The sequence below is a fragment of the Peromyscus maniculatus genome, chromosome 9, assembly GCF_049852395.1.
Source record: "Peromyscus maniculatus bairdii isolate BWxNUB_F1_BW_parent chromosome 9, HU_Pman_BW_mat_3.1, whole genome shotgun sequence".
NCBI classification, from domain to species: Eukaryota; Metazoa; Chordata; class Mammalia; order Rodentia; family Cricetidae; genus Peromyscus; species Peromyscus maniculatus.
In genome coordinates this window covers 65,203,359-65,228,477 of record NC_134860.1, presented here as the reverse complement: position 1 = coordinate 65,228,477, position 25,119 = coordinate 65,203,359, and the positions used below count along the sequence as shown (strand labels likewise).

Here is a 25,119-nt window from a genome sequence, read left to right as displayed (position 1 = left end):
TTCAGCTTCTGCAGACTGAAACAAAAGACAAGTACCGGATCGAGAGAGACTTTCCCTATACAAAATCAGGTCAAGGAAACTTGGCAAAGATACGATGTAGGCGTATTTAGGAACATTAAGTAACAGAGTCAGAAGCACACAAGAGGTAGGTCATTTCAAGAGATAGATAAGTGTCAAGGTTTGGGTAAATCGTTTTTTGCTTTGTTTTGAAATTTGTCTTTGAAGGCAAAGGCTTGCGCTATAGCCTAGGATTCAGGGAACTCGTTATCCTCCTGCGGGAGAGCTGGGGTGACAGGTGTGCGCCACGCCCAGCCATTACTGATTCTTCTTCACTGGGTTTGCATGTCACCTTTGCAATCAAAATTTCAGAAATTCCGACAAGGTGATTAGCTCCCAGGTACCTCGCACGGTGTCCTCACACGGATGGATGTTTCACCAAGGGGAGGAACTGGGGTTTTCTGCTTCTTTAAAGTCAGGGTTGAGTTCTTACGTGTACGATGCAGGCGTGGGAGGGGCTCCGTTCACGCCCCGCGCTTCCGGGCTGCACTCTGGCTAGTGCGATTGACTCTCAGGAATTCGTTCCTGGCTCCCGAGTCAGAGCGCTGCTCTGACACCCGCACGTCCGGACCAGCCCTCGAATGCCACGCCCCAGCTCAGCCTGGGCACGCCCCCTCCGCGCTCAGACCCCACCCCCTGCCGCCTGTGTTGTCATCACGTGGTTCGGGAGGGTCCTGATGTCACGCGGGGAGGGACTGCGCAGGCGCAGAAAAGGGGGCGGGGGGACTCGACTTGTTGTGTTGCTGCCCGAGAGCCGGATACTGTCGTGCCGCGGCCGCGCCGCTCCCAGTCTCCCGACCATGTCTCACTTAGTTGAGCCGCCGCCACCCCTGCACAACAACAACAACAACTGCGAGGAAGGGGAGCAGTCCCTGCCGCCGCCCGCCGGCCTCAACAGTGAGCGCGGGGCCGCCGGGCTCGGCGGAGGGATGGGGGAGGAGGAGCCGTTCGGCCGCCGCCGCCGCCACTGTGCGGGCGGGGGGGCGGGAGCAGACGGCAGCCCATTGGTCTGGGCCGAGGCTGCGCGTGTGACTGACAGCGGCGCGCTCCGGTTAGGAGCGGGCGCTCGGCGCTGGCTCGCGGCCTGCGCTCTGGGCGCCGAGGCTTAGGGTCGCGGCGGGCGTCGGAGGCCGGCGGCGCGCGCAGCTGGGGGCGGCGGGCCGGAGCTGGCGGGCGGAGCGGGGGCAGGGGAACGTGCGGCGGGGACGCCGGGAGATGGACGCGGCCGTCCGGGCGTGGCGGGTGGACGTGCGGCAGCGCAGGTGTGCGGGGCTCGCCTGCTACCACATGCCAGTCCAGGATCACTGGAGTTTTGTGCTGGGGTGCTTGTTCCGCTCCTGGCATTTACCTACCTTTTTGTTTTTTTTTTTCTGAAAAATTTCCAAGTTCCTTAAGTGAGTTTTTCATTGCTGGTGTTAACCTTGAATTATTTTATTGTACTACTTTTTCTTTTTTGAGACAGTCTCGTGTAGCCCACGCTGGCCTCGAACTTAGCTGATGATGCTCTGATCTTCCTGCCTTCCACCTCCCAAGTTCTGGGATGACAGGCGTAGGCCACCATTCCCGGGGCTTTTCAAGTGCTGTTTCTTGTGTTAAATGGATCGAGTGCCCAGCACATCCCCTCACATCAAACCCATCATCCAGTCTAGGCAGTAAACAACACAACAGATCCGGGGCACAGGCACTGGAAGTTGGAAGTTGATGGTCAGGTTAGAGTTGTAATCAAATGTAGTGCACTCCTAACAGACATCATGTCCCCACAGTGTCTGTCCCCTGTTGTGAGATCGACCGACCTTCTTGCCCAACCTTTCTCTATGTACTTCGTGTCTTATGAAAGAGGTAGTGGGGGCAGTTGGCATATGGCGAGTCGAAGTTCTTTAAAGGCCATTTGGATGCCTTAAGGTCAGGCGGTGTCTTTCAGAAGGGGGGGTGGTGGTGCTTCAAGCGTGGCCAGAACAGTTTGGTGAAGAGCTGTAGCTGAGCCTCCAGGATGGGAAGGGCATTTGGGTGTTTTAGCCCGTTGTGGTGGCACATACCTGTCATTCCCCAGCACTGTCGAAGTAGAGGCCAGCCTGGGCCCCAGAGTAAGACTCTCTCAGAAAACAACAAAACCAAAAAATAAGTAAATAAAAAGAATTCAGATATTTTAAGGTGCTCTGCCTCTGCCCTATCTTTTGATAAGCCACGTTTCTAGACGCTGGTTTTTAAAAAGATTTAGTCAATATGTCCTTAAATGTTACTCACATCACATAATACGGAATTAAAATTTTTTTTTTGTCCATCTTTAGCATACACTTTTAGAAATGATTAGACTAAAGAGACACCTGTTCTGTGTTATTTCTAGACACGGTGGTTCTGCTTTGAGTTCCCATGGTGCTTTCAGGAGCCTTCTCTTGTGGTGGGCATGCTTATTTATGTGTGTACTTTCTGCCTGGTCCCTTCTGAGTCAATTGTGTTCAGAGTCTTCTTATACTTAAATGTCTGGTCAGTGTGGTGTGGGTATGTGGTTTCACAGAATACAAAGGGATTTTCACATTCCTTGGACTCTTTATCCCAAAGTCTGACAGATCTTTGAGGTGTTTGTAATGGGCCAGTCAACTTCTGCTTCGTTTTTTAGTGGCTCTTCCAGAAGCAGACAAACCTTCGGCCTACATGTGATACCAGATGTTGCTTTGGGACGTCTGCTAGATAGAAAGCATTGTACTTGGGCTAGGCTGCACTTGGAAAAGTCACCGAAAAGCTGTTAGATGATGCCAGGTTTAACTACTGGCCTTGCCTCTTACTTTGTTTGCTTTCTAAAGCTCTTCACACAGCCCTGAGTTGAACAAAACAAGCCTTATTGATTCCTCCAAGTGATTTTTTTTTTTCCACTGAGCAAAACAACTTATTCAGGCATCTAATACTATCTGAATTCCTGATAAGTCCAAGTACTTTGCTGGCTGCAGTTACACTGACTGGAAAACAGGAGCCGAAATGAATGCGGATTATCTCGGCATTATCATGGCAGAGAGGTTTGTGTATGTGTGTGCCTGCATGTATGTATGTACACTGTGTTCTTGCCTAGTGCCCACTGGGGCCAGAAGAGGGCATTAGATCCCCTGGAACTGGAGTTACAGATGATTGTGAGCATCTGTGTCATGCTGGAATCAAACCCAGGTCCTCTGGAAGTTAAGACTCTGTGCTTAACTGTTGAGCCATCTCTCCAGCCCCACACCAGAGTTTTAATAGCAAAATTCTTAAAGATTATTAAATTATATATCTATGTATCTATCAGAATATGTCCACTTGAGTGCAGATACCCATAGAGGCCAGAAGAGGGCATTAGGTCCTTGAGACCTGGAATACAACCAGATAAGGGGGCTGGGAATCGAACTCTCGTCCTCTGTAAGAGCAGTGCATGCTCTTAATAGCTGAACCATCTTTCCAGCCCAAATTATTGATACATTGGAAACAGTGAAACCTTTCTCTGATTCCGTTGTTTACCACTTAGAGGGACTGTTCAGTTCTATTACAAACTGGAGGACAAATACTCAAACTTCTCCCCAAGTTAAAAGGATGTTTCCAGTTGTTACTTTTATAATTAAGGAAACTGTCAAGTTTCTCAGGAGATGAATAAGAAGCATAGGAGACTGCAGAAATGGCATAAGGAAGATCAGAGTATCGTAACTCTTGTGTAATTGGAGTTACTGCCTTTCCTTTTGACAACTCTTCACAGACTGTGTGTGCCCTTGCTGTCCCCACTGGTAAGTGGTTCTGGCTGTGGAACACGAAATACCACTGCCTCGGAGTCACTAGTGTGTTGTGACCACTGTGCAGAGGGTTCGAGGGACTGTTGCAGGGTGATCTGGGGTCCCAGCATCGCCCACAACTATATCCAGTACCTGTACATAAGCAGACAGAAAGGCTCTGAGGATGGGAAGCCCTGAAAAGTTGGGAGGAAATAAGAAATGTTTCCTGTGACCTGTAAGAGGATTTCATTGTTGGTGGAAGCTTAGGGTCTGCAAGCTGCAGAAGTGTGATCAGTTACGGGCCGGAACTTGGATGCCCACTCCTGCCATTCCAGAAGATAAGTCACCGTGGCTTTGTACAAACTAGCACAAAGGAACAACTCCCACATGTAAACAGTCCTGACAGTAACAGCTTCAGCTCTTTCTTGAAAGCTTGCTTGTTAGGAAGAGAACGGACTTGGAGGTGGTTCTCCATGTGTTTCTGGTATGACATGAAATCTTTGCCGAGTTTCCTTTCCAAGTAAGAGGGGACTTTGTGAGGATTGACAGAGTTAGCACATTAAGAGGACCCGAGACTGCAAATGAGTGATTTAGGTGGGGCGTTTGTCTGTTAAGACATAATTCTAGCACTGGGAAGGCTGAGGCAAGATGGTGGCCTAAGGTAACCTAGGTGGCATAATGAGTGAGGTCCAGGGCAGCCTAGGCTTGTAGTCATACTCAGGAGATAAAGTTCGTGTTTTAAAAGTTTCTATTTCTCTTATCGACACCAGATTATTTAGTTTGGCTGTAAGACTTGGTCTCATTGTATGGCGCAGGATGACTGTGGGTTTGTAGCAGCCCTCCTGCCTCAGATTCCCACGGCCAAGATTACAGGTGTGAGCTACCACACCTGTCTGATGGGTTTCCTTGTAAGGCTTGTTGCCTAGCTTTCCCTGTGGCACTGTATGCTTCCAAAGAGAGTATTTCTGGGGTCGGGGAGATGGCGCCGTCATTAAAATGCCTACAAAATGAGGATTTGAGTTTCCTGGAGTCTAGGAAGAGCCAGGCCCCATGGTCTACATTGGAATCCTGGCACTGGGGAAGCAGAGATGGTCGATCCCCAGGGCTCTCTGGCTAGCCACCAGCATCTAATTACCAACTTCCAGGCCAATGAGACATCCTGTCTCAGAAAATGAGGATGGCTCTTGAGGAACTACCTGAGGGTGACCTCTGACCTCCATACACACATGCAGTTACACAGATACACATGTACACATACTTAGATTATCTCGAAAAGACAGTTGCTGAGTTAAGGATATTTTTTTTTCCTCCGAGACAGGGTTTCACCTTGTAGTTTTGGTGCCTGTCCTGGATCTCACTCTGTAGACCAGGCTGGCCTTGAACTCACAGAGATCCACCTGGCTCTGCCTCCTGAGTGCTGGGATTAAAGGCGTGCGCCACCACTTCCCAGCAATAATCTAACTTTTAAAGGCTCTTGTTACATATTGCCAGATAACCTTTCAGGGTGTTTACTGAAGCCCTCAGTGTAATAAAATATGGGGAATATAGTCTTCTGGGTAATTGCTAACCATTGTCATTGGATAATGGTTAAAGTGTGCTGTGTGCTTATAAAAAGTGAGGTTCCAGGTAGCTGCAGAGAGTATTCATTGGTTAAGAGCATTGACTGCTCTTAAAAGGTCTCAGGTTTTATTCCTAGCACCCACATGGCGGCTCATAACTGATAACTCCAGTTCCAGGCCTTCTGACCCTCTCTTCTGGCCTTCACAGGCATTGGGCATCCATGTGGTGCACAGACATCATGCAGGCCAAACACCCATATGCATGAAGTTGTAAAATACATTTTAAAAGTGAGATTCAGGGTATTCAAAAGAAAGCACATACTAGCACTGAAAGGCATATCAGAGTTTTAGTTGAAAATCAGTACTTAGACTAGTGGTTCTCAACCTTCCTAATGCTGTGACCCTTTAACACAGTTCCTCATGTTGTGGTGACCCAGCCATAAAATTACTTCCTTGCTACTTCATAATTGTAATTTTGCTACTATTATGAATCATAATGCAAATATCTGATATGCAGGATATCTGATATGTGACCCCAGTGGGGTATGACCACAGGTTGAGAATTGTGACTTAAAGAAATATATATATATAATACAGTTCCATTTCTTTATTTAAAAACTTGTCTTTCAGCTGGGCAACAGTGGCACATTCATTTAATCCCAGCACTTAGGAGGCGGAGGCAGAGGCAGATGTAACACAAATTCTAAAAGATCTTTTGATAAAAAACCCGGGGCCAGATATTGGGGTAAATGCTGAAAGATCAGAGAGACAAAGGAACAAGCCACAGCCACCTCTTACCTCTAGGACTCCTCAGCCTGAAAAAGCTTCTAGTTCCTGTCTCCTCATGCCTTATATACCTTTCTTGGTGGGATTAAAGGTGTGATTCCCAAATACTGGGGTTAAAGTTATCTGCCACCACTGCCTCACTCTGTTTCTCTTCTAGACTGAATCAATCTCATGTAGTCCAGAGTTGCTTTGAACTCACAGAGATCCAGATGGATCTCTGCTTCCCAAGTGCTAGGATTAAAGGCATGTGCCACCACTGCCTGGCTTCTATGTTTAATCTGGTGGCTTGTTCTGTCTTCTGACCTTCAGGAAAATTTTACTAGGGTACACAATATGTCACCACAGGCAGGTGATTCTCTATGAGTTTCAGGCCAGCCTGATGTACAAATCGAGTTTCAGGATAGCCAGTACTGTTACACAGAGAAATCCTGTCTCAATTTTTTTTTCTTTTGAGGCCAGTCTGGTCTATAGAGTAAGTTCTAAGACAGCCAGGGGTACACAGAGAAGACCTGTCTAAAAAAAAAGATAAGGAAAATAAATAATTTTTCTTTATTTTTTTATTTTATGTACATTGGTGTTCTGCCTACATGTATGTATGTGTGAGGGTGTTGGATCTCCTGGAACTGGGGTTACAGACACTATGAGCTGCCAGGTGGGTGCTGGGAATTGAACCCAGATCCTCTGAAAGAGCAGCCAGTGCTCTTAACCACTTGCTGAGCCATCTCTCCAGCTCTGAAAAAAATATTTCATAAGAAAAACAATAAACTTGCAGAAATTTCCATGTGAAACCATTTAAAGTGATTTCCTCTGGAAGTAGGAATGGGTGCCAGGTGTAGTGGTGTGCATTCCTATAATCCCAGGTGTAGTGGTGTGCATTCCTATAATCCCAGGTGTAGTGGTGTGCATTCCTATAATCCCAGGTGTAGTGGTGTGCATTCCTATAATCCTAGGTGTAGTGGTGTGCATTCCTATAATCCCAGGTGTAGTGGTGTGCATTCCTATAATCCTAGCACATAAAATGTTAAGATTCCGAGATACACCTGGGCTATAATGAAACAGTTTCCAGAAACTAAAAATCAAAGCTTTGGTTATACAGAGGTAGAGCACCTGCATCCTAGGCCTGTTGTACCTGTGTTCAGTCCTCAGTCCCACAAAAACAAACAACAAAACTAAGCACTAGGATGGGAGGAGAGAAGAATTATTAGGACTTTGTTTTTAAGATTTTAAAAAAAAAATTAAATGTGTGAGTGTTTTGCTTGCATGTGCCTAGTGTCCAAGGATTCCAGAAAGGAAGTAGGGGATCCTTTGGAACTGAAGTAATAGATGGCTGTGAACCACCATGTGGGTGCTGGGAATTAAACCCTTGTCTTCTGCAAGAGCAGCCAGTGCTTTTAACTGCTGAGCCATTTCTCTAGTCCTGATTCTTAGTTTTGTGTACTGACATTTCTCTATTCAAGGAACATACTTTTGCAATCCAATGATTTTGAAGACATATAGAATATACTTATCATAGTGATTGACCTGTATGTGGCATTTCTCTGTAATTTTCTGTGTGCTTTATTTTTGCCCTCCTAATAATTCTGAAATAGATATGGCTATTATCCCTTTTTACAGATAAGGAAACTGAGACACAGAGGTTAAGGCACCTGTCCTGGTATAAGCTGTAAGTGTTAGCACAGGGTATGGTTTCAGTCTGTGCTGTTAACTGTGGTGCTGGTATATGCCACGTGAATACCTTCTACCTTAAGATGGGAATGGGGGCAGTGTGCTCCAGTCTGTTGAGGCCACAGCAGGGGTCATTTTTAAGCTTTTCTAGGTGTGTCTTCTCAAGTTCCTAATGTTAGGGTAGTGGCCATGTGTGTTTAATGCAGAAAATAGAGTTGACTGGTGGCTTAGAAGTCCTTCAGTAAAGTGAAGAACAGAAACCCAGTTCTGTGGGCATTCTTTGATTAAATTCTCTGAGCACATGGTGATTGTCTCAAGACCTGTCTGGAGCCCTGGGTCCCTAGTACTCCTGCCAGAGCAGCCCTGGGCTTTGTTTAAAGCTTTTGTTTATTTTGCACATTGGGCTGTCTACAAGAACCAATCCCATTGGTTTTTACAGACATTTGAAAACCCTACAAGCAGTGGGAATAGGGGAAAGATTGTTCTCTTCGTCCTCCCTCTAGAATAGTCTACAGAGATCTAAATTTAGACGTGCTCTGGCACGTTTGTCCCCACTCCACGGCACTCTGAATAGTTAATTAAACTAGATCTCTCTTAGCGATACTGGCTTTATTTGCTCCTCTTCCTGGGGTCTCATCCATGCCCATCTTCACATAGATGTAGAATGAGGCCAGGTGCTGTTGTGTTCCTGTCTTGTTTGGGATTCATTGGTGATTTCAGGACTGCTGGGGGATAGGCTGCCTTTGATTGAGAGGACAGGCTAACTCTTTAGTAACAGATGCAAACTCCTTAGTGTGGAAGCTGTTTGCTGGTGTTGATGTCGCTGGTTAGTTCTGGCAGCTCTGGGAAGTAGGTCCCCTCTGCCACCAGCTCTGTTGACTGGTGAGATGGAGGACAGAAGGGGTTAAGTGCTGGAGTCCCATTCCTAGGCAGATGAGCTTCTCCCTTAGGGGAGCTCACCCTTATGCTGGATCTGGTGTCATTGCCTCATTTGGAGTGCATTTTAGGGTTTGAGGCATTCTTTGGGTGATTTGGTTTGATCTGCTAAAAATTTAGAGATTTGGCTCTGCTGACCTGATTGGTTACATTTTGGAGGTTGTAGGGTTTTAGTTTTGGGGAATTTTGTTTGTTTTTTCATTTTCTTTTGAGATAGGGCTTTACTCTGTAGTCCAAGCCAGGCTCAGACTCACTCTTGATCATCACTCATCCTGCCTCAGGCTCCCGAGTGCAGATGTGAGCACTCTATCTGGCTGTTGGTCACATTTCCTAAAGCAAAGTACTGTGCAGAAGGGAATGTAGATCATTTCTTTTTTGTGAAGTTGAATGATTGGCCACTGTTACTGATTCCTATTAAAATTTAAGCGCCTTAGTCATTCAGCTTATTGGGCCAATAAGAATTTTCAAGAACATGCAGATTACAAAGGCCAATCCCCTTTTCCTGTGGCCCCACCTCCTTTAACTATTTATCCAAACTTCTCTGCCTGTAGCCCATCTGCAGTGGCTTCTCCCTCCTGCATACAATCAGGACTTAATGAAAACCCTAGAAAGTAGAGGTCTTGGGAGAGAAAAGGGAAGGAACCACCTGATAAGGTACGTTCAGTGTGGAAGAGAAAGACTTGAAAGTGTGGCAGGAAGGAAAGGAGACACACACCGGTGGAACGGAGCCGATGCTCCCCACATCCCTGTTTTTAATTTCATTTTGTTTATTAAGGACCAGCTGCTTTAATGCATGCTCTGGGTTTGGGAACAAATTGAGAGCTTTGTGATTACATTCAGATTTCTACTCCAGGAGCTTTTCAGTTTGTGTTAGTTAGGAGACAGCTGATACCCTGTTGAGATGAGCTGTGTGATGTCTCTAAGTCATGTGTTGGTTTATTTGGTGCAGATCCCGTGGCACCGATGGCAGTATGTTTGTGTGTAACTGAAATGTTGAAGGTAATGGCCTGTGTAGTAAAGGAAGAGGCCTACAGTGTTTGAAGAACAGCCTGAGTTTTCACTGAAGCATTGAGTGGACATAAATGAAGATATAACCAGACAGGAAAGTGGCCGGAAAGCACGTCTTCTTTAGTTTTAGATTTCCACCTTCCGAGTGGATTTAATGAATGAGTTCCTTTGGAAGCAGAACAACATGGATTCGGATTTTCTGTGTGTTTATTTTCTTCAGAATACTTTGGCTTCAGTTTGAGTCAAGTCAGAATTCTTATCTGAACTCAGCATATGGCCATCTGTGTGCACAGGAGGGATTTCAGCCCCACTGTGGTTCTGACTTGTTATCTGACCCGTCCAACAGGTTCCTGGGTGGAGCTCCCCATGAACAGCAGCAATGGCAATGAGAATGGCAACGGGAAGAATGGGGGGCTGGAGCACGTCCCTTCCTCATCCTCAATCCACAATGGAGACATGGAGAAGATCCTTCTGGATGCACAGCATGAGTCAGGACAGAGCAGTTCAAGAGGCAGTTCTCACTGTGACAGGTATGTGAAGGCCCTGTGTGGTGTAAGTCAGGAGTTGAATAGTTATGAAGGTAATTCTCATTAGGAGAGGGCTCGTTTGCTTAAATAGTCATTAAGAGAATAGGCCTCCAGATTTATTGTAACATACATGTTTAAACTAGACAGCTAAGCCAGGCATGGTGGTGCACACCTTTAATCTCAGCACTTGGGAGGCAGAGGCAGCCTGTGAGTTTGAGGCCAGCATGGTCTACATACATCTCGAGTTCCAGGCTAGTCGTGGCTTTATGGTGAGATGGTGTCTCAAGAAAAATTAAAAACTGAAAAGCTAATGGATTGGCACCAGAGTGCTCGCTGTTGTCCCCTCCCCGCATTATTTTTATTCTCAGACTGAATTATTTTCAGGTGTTTCAAATCGAGTAGCAGGCCAGCAAGCGGGTCAAGCTGATGAAGGCACTTGTGCTAAGCTGTGTTGACCTGCAGTTCATCTTGGGTCCCACGTGGTAGAAGGAAAGAACTGATTTCCTCAAGTTGTCCTCTGGCCTCCACATGCACAGCCACACATGTACAGGTGTCTACACACACAAACTAAATGCAATTTTAAAATGAAAATAAAATTTAGCACCATTAATGTAAACTTACAGAGTTAATGTGAGTTTTCTATTTTCCTTTTTTTTTTTTTTTTTTTTGCCTGTTATGAGTCACAGTAACATTCTATCTCTCTGGGCAGCCAGAGGCAGGGACCATGTGGCCTTTTTGCATCCTTCACAGTAACAGGCTGGCACACATGAGGCATTCAGTAAATGCTCTGCTCACAGCACCTGCAAGTTGATAGAGGTTCCAGCCATGTCTGTGTGGCACTCAATAAACAGTGTGCTGAAGGCCATAGATTCTCTCAGAGGAACGGCTACTTCCATCTCACTGCATGACTGTTTCCTTCTGGAGAGCTGATTCCAGTCATTGTGGACTGTTATGATGAGGAGTAAATATACAGAAAGATGTAGGAAGGAGAGGAAAACAAGCGGTTACTTCATTTGCATCTGAGCCTTTTTTCCTTCCCTTCCTGAGAGACTAGGTATTAAATAACATTAACAGTTGTAAGCTGGATATAGGTAAGACATATGTATGGCTTCGTCACTCAAGAGGCTGAGCAGGAGGATTGCCACAAGTTGAAGGTCTGCCCTGGGCTACATAACAGTACATAGTGATAACCCATCTCCAAAAGTGGGGAAAAGTTCCCAGCAGGATAGACTGCTGGATGCCTCGATGATCTGGTTCATTTGCAGCTAGTTGATGATTCACCACGTTGAAGATGCATGTGTGCAGGAAGGAGATTGAGGGGTATTTAAAAATGGAAGCAGCAGGGTAGTTATGTCTGGAGGAGGAAATTTATCTAAAGCACATGGTTAATATTTGAGAAAAAGAGAAAGTTAAACTGCAGCTGACCTTCCTGCATGTCTTATGACCCAGTTCTGTCTCCAAGGCAGCTGGAGGACAGGTTTGTTGGCTGTTTGGCACAGTGAGCACCCTGCCACCTTCGTGTTGTCTCTGTCTCCTGTCACAAGCAGAAGTGAACACGTGGTTCTTTCTCAACACTTGCCATCAGTTCTGGAGGCTGCAGAACTGTCTTTCAGTGTTTTTGTTTGTTTTTGTGACAGGGTCTCTACATAGCCCTGGCTGTCCTAGAACTCTATGTAGACCAGGCTGCCCTTGAACTTACAGAGTTCTTGGGTGCTGGGATTAAAGGTGTGTGCCACCGTGCCTGGCCAGAATAAAGTTTTAGATCCAGGGACCTGCTGAAGGATTTCTAGAGCTTTCTGTTTGGGTTTCTGATGGTTTTCGTCCTCTGTAGCCTATTTTTGTACATGTGCATGCATGAGCCTGATTGTTGGTACCATGTGTCCACGAGCCCATTGTTCACAAGGTGCAAAGAAGTCACTAGCTTGTTGGGCATCCTGTTTAGCTTATGATGGCAGTGATATGTGTGATGGACTGTGAACTCATTTTCCTGGGGTCCGCTTAGTTCAGGTTCCTGAGTGAAGAAGAAGAAGGGCAAAGGGGCTCCCTGGCCATCTGGTCTCACTGAGACAGTGGGTTCCAGGTCCCATTAGACACTGCCTCACAGTAAGATAGAGAACAACAGAGGGCAGGAGCGAGAGTCCCTTTCAGCTTCCACAGGACACACACTTGGACCTGCACACACATGTGTACAGCAAACATGCACAGCACTGCACTGCAACAGAAAAGGTGCCTTCAAGATGCCTGTCATTTGACTTGAAGTTATCAGGAAGTGTTTTCTTGGAGGTGGAGGGGTTCTTAGGATTGTTGCATAGTAATCTCAGCTGATGTACATTTCCTCCTCTTCTCTTCCCTTTCTTGTCTTGGTACTGAGGACTGAACCTAGTGCCTCTGGCATGCTGGGCAAGAGCTGCTCTGCATCCGTAGCCCTCTTGTGACTCTGGTTTTGGAACTGTCCTGCTGAGTGGCACAGGCTGGGATTAAACTTGCTCTGTAGCCTGGGCAAGCATTGAACTTGAAAATTCCCTTCCCCAGAGTCTAGAATAGCTGTGATTTCAGGCCTACACCACCAGGCCTAGCCTGTTTTACAAATGTTTAGTTTAAAAGTTATCCCATGCCGGTGTGGAGGTACAAATCTTTAATCCCAGCATTCCAGAGACAGAGGCAGGTGGATCTTTGAGTCCGAGGACAGACACTGCAGTGGTGGTTAGATGTCCCAGCATGCCTTGCCTTGTGCTCTGTTCTGCCATCCCAGGCAGTTTCTAAAAGCCAGTGTGGACCTATCCCAGGAGCTCCTCCCTCGGCTATCAGTGCAGGACAAGTGCATCACAGTGTTTACAGGCTCCCAGTTGAGCCTGAGAGGAGCTGGGCTCCCAGCTTGATGGCATTCTGAATCGCCAGATGTGAACAGCTGATCAGTGAAGAAGGGAGCATTTCTCTAACAATATTAGTGTCAACAGCACAGAGTGCGGAGGGAAGCAGCACTTCCGTGGGCTTATCGACCTGTCTCTTTGACTCCCGGGCCTGTTACAGGTATCTGGGGCTGGCCCTTGATGCCATAGTGTTAGCAGCACAAAGACAGTAAACTGAAGACAGGAATTCCTTGTCCTGTGTGTTTTCTGTGCTACAGCTTCTGAAGCCGGACATGCTTGTTCAAGATAAAAATTTTCTAAATTTACATAATGCTTGTTTGATGTGAACCTTTTCTATTCCCATTTAAGACTCCTTTTGAAAAAAGCTGATTTTATATATATGCATATGGTTTTTTTCGAGCATGCATTCTACAGTCTATTGTGTGTAGGTCAGAGGGCAACTTCTTGAATTTGGTTCTCTCCCTATACCTTTACATAAGTTCTAGGAACCAAGCTCAGGTTGCCGGGCAAGAAGTACCTTTCCCCACAGGAGCCATTTCAGCGATCCATACATAATTCTTTCTCCCATACATAATTCTTTCATGATGAAAAACAACTGTTTCCTATAACAAAATTTTGATTTGTTTTGTTTTTGGCGTTTTTGTTTGCTTGTTTGTTTGAGATGGGGTTTTCATAATATTGGCTATCCTGGAACATTGATGTAGGCCAGGCTGGGCTCAAACACACAGAGATCTACCTGCCTCTGCCTCCCAGGTGCTGGGATTAAAGGTGTGTGTCACCATGCTCAGCTCCATCACCAAAAATGTTATGAATAATAGCAATTGTTTTACAATTTTGCAGACCTCTTTAATTTCTGGCTCAACAAGACATCTATATTCTCATCTACTTTTTCGTTCAGTCTGGCAATATCACATACTGTCTTAAGGTTTCTGTGCTATGATGAACACCATGACCCAGAACAATTTGAGGAAAGGGTTTGTTTCATCTTACAGCTTATAGTCCATCATCTAGGGAAGTCAGGGCAAGGACTCTAGGCATGGACCGAAGCTGAGGCCAGGAGGTGCTGCTTACTGGCTTGCTCCTCCAGCCTTGTTCAGCCTATTTTCTTAGGCATCCAGGACCAGCAGCCCAGGGATGGCACTGCTCACAGTAAGCTGGGCCCTCCCAAATTGATCATTAATCAGGAAAATTCACTATAGGCTTGTCCACAGGCCCCTCTTCAAAAATGACTCTTGCTGTGTCAAGTGACATGAAACTAGCCAACACGTGTGTCTTGTAGTCTTTAAAAGCTGTAGTATAGCTCTTTCTCTCTGTATTCCCTCTGTCCTCCGTGTGGTCCCCCCCCCCCCCCCCCCCCCGTAATAAAAAGCTGTAGTGTATACTCACAAGAGGGTGGCAATGAAAAAGACAAATCCTGATAGGACCATGAAAGCAGGTCATGCCTTACAGAATTCTCTAAAGCAGTGGTTTTCAGCTTTCCTAAGGCTGCAACCCTTTAACACATTTCTTTGTGTTATGGTGACCCCCAACCTTAAAATGGTTTTTATTCCACTTCATAACTGTAATTTTGCTATGTTATGATTTTTAATATAAATATCTGATATGTAGGATATTTGATATGTGACCCCTGTGAAGGGGGCTGCAACCCACCAGATGTGAAACGCTGCTCTAAGGAGACTGAGAAATGTTGAAGAGTTGTGTATGCACAACAGTGTTGAGAGACAGTGCTGCGAGGTAGTTCATCAGACAGCACATGCAGACACTCACTCTTAAAGCCGAATAGGAAGCTCGCAGTGCCCGCCAGCGGCTGCACAGGGAGCCAGCCTAAATCATGCATCCCCAAGCTTCACCATTTGTCTGTTATGCACAAAACCCACATCCTGGTTGGCACACTTCAGTTAGCAAGAAGTGAAACTACAGGAGCCAAAAAGCAAGGTTAGTACATTTAGGGCTTTCTTGGTTCCTGGAATTATGGTTTAGGTTTTTGATGGATTAGGTCTTTGCTCCTGCTTTGGCAGGTGTTGGGGCCTGTGTGCTGGATTTTAAGGTCAGAATGGTGCCTCCTGCATGAAGTCAGTTGTGCGAAGGTCTGGGGGCGTGTTACAAAAGAACTCAGGCTGTTTGGATTTCGAAGGTGATTTCACCATTATTGGACAGTGGCACAACAAGAAAGCATGGTGCTTCTACATCTTCAGGCCATGTACTGTGGCTTGTCACTATGAAGACATTCATTACCCCGACAAAGTCTGAGCTCTCTACAAGATCACCCCATTACATTTGCCACTTACTCTCAACATATGATTTGCTTCTTTGGTGTTAGATAGACTCTAAATTTGTTCCTGTTTCCAAGCTATCTTGCTGTGACTTTCATTTTCTGTTTTTCAGTAAAGTCTTAAGATATGACAGAACAAGAATTAAAACTACTGAATGAGGCTAGCCAGATGGCTCAGTTGATAAAGGTGATTGTTGCCAAGCCCAGTGACCTGAGTTCTAGTTCCAGGAGCCCACATGTGGGAGGGGAGAATAGACTCCCAATTGTTGTCCACTGACTTTCACATGTGCACCAGGACATATTTGCAGCCACACATGTCCAGAAAAATAAGCAAAGTGTAAAAAACAAATACAAACTAATGACTGAGTGCTCTCTCTCCTAGCCCTTCACCACAAGAAGATGGACAGATCATGTTTGATGTTGAGATGCACACCAGCAGGGACCATAGCTCTCAGGTGGGTGTGTGTTCTACTTGGATTTGGAAAGCACACAAGACTCTCTAAAGTTTGTTGACTGAAATATGGAGCTGGGCTCCAAGCCTGATTGCATTCTGAAGCCTCTGGAGTGTTTCTCTACCAGGATTGGTGCTTATAGCCAGAGTACAGAGGGAAACAGCACCTCTGAGCTCATGGACCTGTCCCTTTGACTGTTGGGCCTGGTCCCAGTTGTATAAAGCTGACCCTTGATGCTACAGCAGGCATAAAGACAGTAAACTGAGGGCAGGGATTCCTTGTTTCTTGAACTTTCTGTTGTGCTCAACTGAAAGTTACTGGTGGAACCTGAGGGAGGCCTGCAGATGTCTTGTTTGTGGTGTTCTCTCACTGCACAAGCCCAGGCCCCTGTGCTAGAGCTGTGTGCCTAGTGCCATGGTTCTAGTCTTCTGCCAGAAGACTGCACAGCTTTCCACACCTCACTGCTCTACCTTTGGCTATTTTCTGAGGCTGGAAAATCCATGCACTCAGCAGTGGCTTACTTAAGCTCACTTTAGCTGCTCACATGCTGAAACTTGCAACACCAGTTTACTCTGTGATGTACTTTGTTGTATAAAGAAGCTTGGTAGTAATTGGCCGAAATAGTTAACTCTCTTTTGGCCATCTGCAGGATGTTGTAACTGGTGTGGAAAGAGCACATGAAGTGCATGGCAAAAAGAGACCCCTGGGCAGAAAGAAGAGAGGAGGGAGTGGTACTCTGCTACAGTGTTCTTCAGTCTGATAGCTTTTGCTTAGACATTTTCCAAAAAGTGTCTTCAAGAGTAGTCCTCTGTGGGGAAGCTCCATAAACTCACTTGGAAGTCAAATAAGTGGCAGTCTTGCGTCCTTGCCCCATGAGTTGTCTTGTGAGGCTATGCGGAGCCCAAAGAAAGAAAGACACCAGCTGAAGCCAAGTCTTTCCCAAGCTCATTTGCCTTCAGAGCTCTGTCCTCCCGCCCCCAACCCCCACCCTCCCTGGGCACTTCTGCTAGTTCAGTGAAACACTGATGTGTACAGCCCTGACTCACATGTGGCCACTGAGTTTAACTTCGATTTTAGGGCTGAATGCAGCCATCATAAAACTGGAAAGAAATCTGTGTGTTTTTGTGTGCGTGTGCGAGTGCGTGTGCGTGTGTGTATGTGAGAGAGACAGAGAGAGAGAGCGCGAGAGCGCGAGCGAGCTTGTAAGATTCTGATAGGTTGTCAGTGAGATTGACCTTAAACAGGATAAGCCAAGCCATGGACTGGCCAGCGAGGACAAGCATGGGTTTTGGCAAGGTAGTGTAATGCTATAAAGACAGTGTTGGGTCTGTGGAGTAAGAATTTTAAAATAGGGGAGCGATATTAGTAGATGATGCTTTATATTGCATATAAAGCATTTATAGTTTTAAGATTAAAGAAATAATTGAAAAATTAGTCACCAGGGATTAGGCAAATGATATTTCATGAATGAGAAAGTTTTTTTTTTAGAAAGTTAAGAACAGTTGACTAAGGCTGTTCATTTTCTTATGTGTGCCTGCGAGGACTAAATAAGATGTCATGTTCCAGCTTTACCCAGAGAACGAGGAAAGACACCAGTGATTACCGATGTGTTGTTCTGGTTGCTAAAATTCTTAGTCCAGTTGGGGGGCTTGGGGGGTAATGTTATTCTACTGGGGAAATGGGGAGAGAGACACTTTGTCTTCATGTGGTTATCACCTAAGATGACAAAGCAAGTCAGTGTTAGAACCAGGACTGAAAGCAAATCTAAGCCTGTGTTCCAGTCCTTCCACTGAAACTAACCTCTGAAGGGAGTCAGTCCCAGGAGACTAGGCATGCACATGAGCTGAGAGGTCTGCAGAACCCTGTGTGGGGATTCCTAAGCAGGCACAGCCAGGGCAAAGTGTTCCTCCTCTTACTGAAAGGATGATGGTATCGATGAGGCTCCATTGTGTAGCAAGAAATCTACTCAGTCTCATGCAGACTCACAGTCTCATGAAGGCATTGTGTTATTTTTTTAGGATGGTCCAGCATGGGGTTGTCGTCTTTGGAAATAGCCTCCTTTTTGGTCTTGTGAGACTGCTTTATCTATACGTGGATACAGGCATGAAATTTAATATCCTTGTTTAGAGACCTTAAGAGAGCTGGAGGTGGGGCAGAGAATGCAGAATTAAATGAGTATGAAATAAGGACCAACCCTCCCACCAGGACGGTTTGAGGGGATGAGCGAAGAGCAAGTCCTGTGTGGTTAGATGAGGTGCCCTTGTGCCATATTCTTTAATTACAGGGAGATGATTCAAAACCTCAAAACATCATGGACCAAACATGATGTTAAGATCTGTATCGTAGTTTCTGAATTCAGAGCTGAGAATCATGAGGTCTGAAGGCTAGCCAAGGCTGTAAGGAAGTTTGAGGCTAGCCTGGAGTGTTGGGTGAGGCTGTCTCACCCACCCTCTCCCTAAATCTGGGACTGGCAAGTTTAAGATTAATAAAGGAAATGCAGAGCTCTAGTAAACATTAAAGTAAGTTTAATGAGAGAAATATGTCTATGGATTAAAACAACTGTATGAGTCCAAAAGTAACTTTGTTTCATTCCCCTGGAGAAAATCCCATTATCTTGAAAAATTCAGAGCACAAATTTCACTTTGTTTTTTCTGAAAATGATAAAATACTAATTTGTTCAAAAACTCCTAAACCAAACCAGCAAGCAGTTAGAATCCTGGGATGCCCGAGGAGGAACTGAGCAGAACTAACTGCTGTAAGGCTGGAGAGTAATTACTGAGGTAAAGCCCTTGTTAGCATGCTGGAGGTCCTAGGCTGAAGTCTCCAGCATTGCTGAAATCAAACCAAAGTAAGAAGAGGGCCAGCGAGGTGGCCTGACCACCTCAGTCCCACCCCACATTGGAGCCCCAGCCCCCACGTGGTGGAAGGAGGAAAGCAGCTTCTACACGTGTGTGCTCTAACACAGGCACCACCCTCCTAACTAAACAGCACCACACAAGTCAAATCAGAACAGGCCGGAGACTCACAAATGATGAGCCCAGACTGCTCAGTGCTTGCATTGTGACTGCTGACTTGTTTCTGCCTGGGATGACTTCAGGGTTACTCCAGAGAGCCAGCTCATGATGCTGAGGAATCTCAGTGCCTACTGGACAAAGCTCCGTCCATCTGTCCATCCATCCTAAATGCTGCATTGTGTTGTTATTCAGTGGAATCTGCCAGCTTCAGCAGAACTAGAGAAGGACAGAGCTGACAAAGGGGTGCAAACATCCCCTGCACTTTGGCCTGGATTTGGTGGTCAACTGGCGTTATGTGTAGAGCCAGGCTCCTTTCCCAGACTGCTGAGTCACTAGGAGCTGGAGCTGTGGACAGTGTCTGTGAGTGGACCAGGGGGAGCTGTGGACAGTGTCTGTGAGTGGACCGGGTGGAGCTGTGGACAGTGTCTGTGAGTAGACCAGGGGGAGCTGTGGACAGTGTCTGTGAGTGGACCAGGGGGAGCTGTGGACAGTGTTTGTGAGTGGACCAGGGGGAGCTGTGGACAGTGTCTGTGAGTGGACCAGGGGGAGCTGTGGACAGTGTCTGTGAGTGGACCAGGGGGAGCTGTGGACAGTGTCTGTGAGTGGACCAGGGGGAGCTGTGGACAGTGTCTGTGAGTGGACCAGGGGGAGCTGTGGACAGTGTCTGTGAGTGGACCAGGGGGAGCTGTGGACAGTGTCTGTGAGTGGACCAGGGGGAGCTGTGGACAGTGTCTGTGAGTGGACCAGGGGGAGCTGTGGACAGTGTTTGTGAGTGGACCAGGGGGAGCTGTGGACAGTGTCTGTGAGTGGACCAGGGGGAGCTGTGGACAGTGTCTGTGAGTGGACCAGTGGTTTCACCTGTTAGTCAAAATCAGAGTGTTCAGTAGTTTTAAGACTGCACTTTGCAGTCACAGCCTCACATTCCTTAAAACTGAGTAAATACAACTAATGTATCATTTTTAGTTTCTCATCCCCTTGGTTTCTGTTAAAGGAGAGCTTTCCAGGCATAGTAGCTCAAGTCGATAATCCCAGCACTTGGGAGGTGAAAGGCCATCCTGGGCTACATAATGAATTACAGGTCAGCCTAGGCTACAGAACAAGATACTTTCTCAAAGAAATGAAAACAAGAAAAAGCTTGTGGAAATGTAAACATTTTTTTTTTCCACACAAGCCCTGCCCTCCTCAGTAGAATGGAGTGCACAGTTTCTGTTTGGGGGTTGTCCAAGGTCAAGATTAGTGCATGTGAGCAGCTTAAGTAGATGTTGCCCTCTCTCAGGTGTTTGGCAGCATCGTGATTTACCACATCTCTGCCAACTTTCTCATCGATTTATTTTGTTTTCACATCTTTTTTTGGTGTGTTCTCTTTATTTTTTTCTAGTTCTGAAAAATTTAAATGCAATTGAAAATAAGATAGTGTGAACTCGACGTGTGCACCGTTGGGTTCAGCAGCACCAGCTGCAGGGCGCCGTCAGCTCCCTATGAGGGCTCGTGCAGATCACAGTCTGTCCTTCAGTGCAGCCTCTGTCAGGCTCACTTGCTCTTCTGCTATGCTCTTAGGTCAGTTTGGAGCCCTTTCAGAAAACAGGTTGTATCCTACATAAAAATGACTAATGCATAACTTTTTAGTTTGTTTTTGTATTTAAAGGGATTGGTCTTCCTTTTCTGTTTTTCTCTTGTTCCTCTCCTCTCACTATTTGAATTCCTTTTAGTCAGAAGAAGAAGTTGTTGAAGGAGAGAAAGAAGTTGAGGCTTTGAAGAAAAGTGCAGACTGGGTATCAGACTGGTCCAGTAGACCTGAAAACATCCCACCCAAGTAAGTCCTGATGTGTCTTGGTGGTGTGTTTTATGTGCTTGTCTTCGGGGCTGGTAGTCCCCAGGATATCTACAGCACTTGCATTCTGAACCCAGTCTCTGTCTCACCTTCTTCCCCAGAGAGTTCCATTTCAGACACCCTAAGCGTGCTGTGTCTCTAAGCATGAGGAAGAGTGGAGCCATGAAGAAGGGGGGCATTTTCTCTGCCGAGTTCCTAAAGGTCTTCATCCCGTCTCTCTTCCTCTCTCACGTGTTGGCTTTGGGGCTGGGGTAAGTACCCTGATGCCAGCGCAGCACTTACTGGTAATGGGCAGTAAGGTGCTCAGATCAAAAGAGTCATCTGCGCTCCTTCCTTCCCTCCCTGGGTAGTACTGCCCCAGGGGGTTCTTCCATGATTACTTGTCTTGTTTGAGTTATTTAAAATTTAGCTAATTGTGAGTAATTTATGTTATTCAATATAAATGTAGGAGTAAATGCAAAATGGTTTTCCCCCCAGATGGTAAAACACACCATTGTGGAGGATGATTCTTGAATACACTGGTAGACTGCTGTAGGTACTGTCTTTTTCTTTTAACTTTGTGGCATTTATTCAAAAGTCAGCCTCATGTTTACCTTAATTCATTAACTTGTGGCATGTTTTTTCAATTAATGGCTTTTTCTCTTGATTTGAATATTTAAGAAAATATACTTCTGAAGGATTTCAATTTGTAAGCATTAGCTTAATTAATTTTCCAAGACCTACCTGCCGCACTGTGAGCATGCGCAGTGAGTCATTTTCTGTGTCTAATGCATGGAAAGTGGATCATCCCTGATCTTGCTCTGAGTGGCTCAGCATAGCAGAGGGAAGTGCCCGCTCTGGAGCCTGGGCACATGTGCATCTTTTACTGTCTCCTCGGTAGAGGATCTGCTGGTAAAGACAGGACCAGTATATACAGGCAGTGCCGTAGGAGGCACTTGTGGAGGAAGCAGGGTGGGAGCACTGTGGAGCTTGGGAGGACTCTTACTAATACCTGCTTAATACCAACTGTTCAGTTCATTTACCTTAAAAAGCTTGGTTTTGAAGCCTGGCAGTATTTCTTGCTTTCATGTATCTTTAAGCTGTTTTTGTTACTTTAATTAAGTTTAGCTCTTGCTACAGGTGAATGTTTTTAAGGGTCTTAAAAATTGCTGTTACTACGTTGAGGATTATGCCACTTGTTTCCTTGGCACTCTGCTTTTGCTGTGGAAGGGGTCGTTTTCTTGCTTGGTGTTGGGAACTCACACGTTAGGTCCCATCTTAAAAGCACTGTCTCTATGACCATCTCTCTAGATCTGAAATAGCAGTAGAACAGTCATCCAAACAGAAACATCTGAGGGCTGGGGAAGACTGCTTTGGGTTTTGAAGGGGACTCTCTTTTTCCTAGCTTGACCTGGTCCTAACATCACTGCCCTTGTGATTTCCAGTCCTGACTTAATGAGTAGACGGAACCCTATAAAACCATCTGGGATGAGCTAGTCAGTGGGCTGTAACTCAGTGGGAGCATGCTTGGTTAACAGATAGAAGGAAGAAGAGGCGTGGAGGCCCAGGGAGTCTGGGAAGTGTTGGCTGAGGTTTTCAATAGAGATGACCTATGGGCCAGGCTGGTGGAACTGTGGGAATGGACGGGCCATGATACGCTCTGCTTCCTTTCAGCATCTATATTGGAAAACGACTGAGCACACCTTCTGCCAGCACCTACTGAGGGAAACGAAAAGCCTCTGGAAATGCGCGTGGCCTGTGAAGTGCTGTATTGTAGTTTGAATTTGAGACCTATTGTAAGCATGATCCCCAACCTACAACCCCATTTTTACATACCCAATTCCAGTAACTCTCAAATCCAGTATTTTCCTCAGGCTCTGTGAGGCATTTTACTAACCTTGTTCCCTTTTTGGCCTGTCAGACACTTTAGAGATTCCTAACAGAGTTTACTGTCATTTAGAAATTTGCAAGGGCTTTTTTCAGCAATGCCACCAGCAGATGATAATCTTATCAACAATGCCATCGTCTCCTCTAGTACCACCAGAGTCACACCTGCGTCATCCATGCTAGAAACTGGATTCTAGCCATGCAGCTACATCTCTTTCTAAATGAGGTCAGGTTTGCAAACAATACTATAAAAGCTTTGTTTAGTTTTTGTTTTCCAGGACAAAAACAAGCTTCCCTAAGCTTGAATTTATAGTTATTAAAAACAAAAGAAAACAAAACCAAAAAAAAAAAATAATAAAAGCAAGACACAAGGAAAAAAATATCCTGGGCAATAAAAATGACTTCCAACCAGCTTTGGGCCACTGTTTTCCTAGCCTCCTGGTCCGCCTGTAGGGGTGACAGATAGGAAAAGCAGGCTAGAACATACTGGCCGGTTCTAACATTAGTAGGTCGCAGTGCTATCTTTTCTATGATAGAGAGTCTTTATTTTTAAGGAATGCCTCAGGCCTAGACATACATGAAATTGCTTTTGAGATTTTTGTGCGTTTGGTATTTTCATGTGTTATCTGCATGTGAATTTCTCATGACTTTCTTTACTTGTTTTTCTAGTTTCTTTTCTCTCTCTCTCTTTTTTTTCTAAGAAGAGACTTGGAACGAGTCTGATTCGTGGTGTTACTAGAGGCTTCTTGTCTTAGGAAGCTTTGCTTACACCCTGAAGCCTTTGCACTCTGAAGAATAACTTCAGAGGTACTCCAAGCACTTGTGTAACTTCAGAAAGCAGACCTGGATTTTGGCAACAGTTGACAAAGTTCTGGAAAGATGCCATTCGTTCTCTGTGACCCCTTACTTCCTGTCGTTGGCTGCGGTCTTCTCAATGCGTCCCTAGGATCTCCCAGGCCCTGGTGACTTTCTCACAGAGTTGTCTTTTCAGTTCTGTCAAGCTCTAATGTTCTGCAGTACTCAGAAAATCCTTTGAATGGCAGACTTTCTTCTGTCTGTTTCTAAAATGTGAAGCTTTAGGACCAAATTGTTAGACAGCATCAGGATCGCAGATGATCTCAAGTAGATGTTGTTGGATTTCAGAACATAGCACGACTCTAAAGGAGTCTGTTCTCTGTATACTTAATTACTGTCTATGATGGAGACTTGCTATAGTTGCAGAACCTTGGAGAATTTCAAAGCTAGCAACCTACATGGTGCACCAGGTTGACTTGAATCAATATGGCAACCAGGTTTGCTGGCATGTAGAAACTAACTCCCCTCTCACATAAAGGGTTATAAGATTGGTGTGGTATATGGAAATGGAGAGGAACACAGCTAGGAAGACATTTCTGTCGTTTTTCAAGAACATAGCTGTTATCTTTAAGAAAGATAATATATCCAAAATAGTTTTTGTGAGTTCTTTTCTTTCTGGCATTTAATGTCTAAAGGATTGTGGGCATCTTCTGCCCTTTTCCTGTCTTGCTCTTAAACCTGGTGACGCTTGATTTGCCTTCTCGCCTATTTATTTCAAGTGTTTGTATTTGAATTTCTTTAGGAAGAAAGTGGCCTGTTTGTCTGTTTGTTTGTGTGTCTTTGAAAAGCCTGAATCAGATTGGCAGGGCTGCTGAAGCTAAACTGCAGCAGGTTGGCAGTGCTTGTGTGTGAGCAAGCGGCACAGTCGCTCAGGAGGTGATCTCACAGCAGACGTCACCTTCTTCATGAGTGCAGTAGCAGTTTCTCAGCAGTGGCATCGGACTGCGGGGACACTGAGGATTTTGTTTCAACATCACAGCTGAGTTTAGTTTTACCATGTGTGAAAGTACCATTAAGATCATGGAACACATCACAGTACAATTGTCCACCAGTGAGCTTGTGTGGTGTTGGTTTGCAGCCCTGACATACAGGATGTTTATGTTCCTACACAGATTCTCATTGAGTGAAAACAGATTGTCCTATTGCAAAGCAGAATTCAACCAGGAGTTGAAATTTAAGATAATGTTTGAAAAGCTTTATTCCTGTTTACAATTTGGAATGAAAAGCAGGCTTCATTTTAAGTTTGATGAAAACTGGCTCAGATGTTTGTAAGTCAAGAGGAAAGCGGCACAGAGAACGGCGCAACAGAGTCCCTCGATTACAGTCAAGAGTGAGATGGAGACTCAGCCGTGAGACGAATCTCACGTGAACCAGTTGTTGGAACTCCTGGCGTTAACTGAGCCAGAGTGATGAGCATCCTTCGTCTGTCTCGTCAGCACTTGCGTCATTCCTTACAGTTTACAGAACACGTGTAACTTGTAGCTATAAACATTTTGTGCCATTAAAGCTCTCACAAAACCTGCCTGTTGGTAGATCATTTTGACGTTACTCTCATTGCCTGAAATGCCTTTCTATGTGGAATTTCTGCGTGAAACCCTTCCCATGGAGAACTCACTAGGACCAGAGTACCTGACTATGCAAGGAGTGGGGCTGTCCAAGCCTTCCTGGTGGGGATTTTGCATTTGAGTGATAG

General features: G+C 45.6%; 1 protein-coding gene across 3 annotated transcripts; it reads left to right on the top strand.

Moving 5' to 3' along the window:
- The first annotated feature begins 738 nt into the window (after positions 1 to 738).
- Positions 739 to 24,948, top strand: Bnip3l (BCL2 interacting protein 3 like). 3 transcript variants are annotated; one of them, XM_006994156.4, is made up of 6 exons: positions 739 to 954; positions 10,086 to 10,269; positions 15,791 to 15,863; positions 20,584 to 20,687; positions 20,807 to 20,956; positions 22,359 to 24,948. In XM_006994156.4, exons 1-6 carry the CDS (start codon positions 858 to 860, stop codon positions 22,405 to 22,407), a joined length of 657 nt encoding a protein of 218 aa, XP_006994218.1. In that variant the 5' UTR covers positions 739 to 857; the 3' UTR covers positions 22,408 to 24,948. The 3 variants fall into 3 exon arrangements, with proteins under 3 accessions (XP_006994218.1, XP_076401362.1, XP_076401363.1); XM_076545247.1 differs by lacking the exon at positions 22,359 to 24,948 and adding an exon at positions 21,183 to 21,322; XM_076545248.1 differs by lacking the exon at positions 739 to 954 and adding an exon at positions 9,257 to 9,385.
- Positions 24,949 to 25,119: the final 171 nt, after the last annotated feature.

Excerpts from the sequence above, each read along its gene's own strand:
- Bnip3l (XM_006994156.4), top strand. The coding sequence starts at position 858 with ATGTCTCACTTAGTTGAGCCGCCGCCACCCCTGCACAACAACAACAAC. Across the intron at positions 955-10,085 it reads GCCGCCCGCCGGCCTCAACA|GTTCCTGGGTGGAGCTCCCC; the intron begins GTGAGCGCGGGG and ends CCCGTCCAACAG. Across the intron at positions 20,957-22,358 it reads GTGTTGGCTTTGGGGCTGGG|CATCTATATTGGAAAACGAC; the intron begins GTAAGTACCCTG and ends GCTTCCTTTCAG.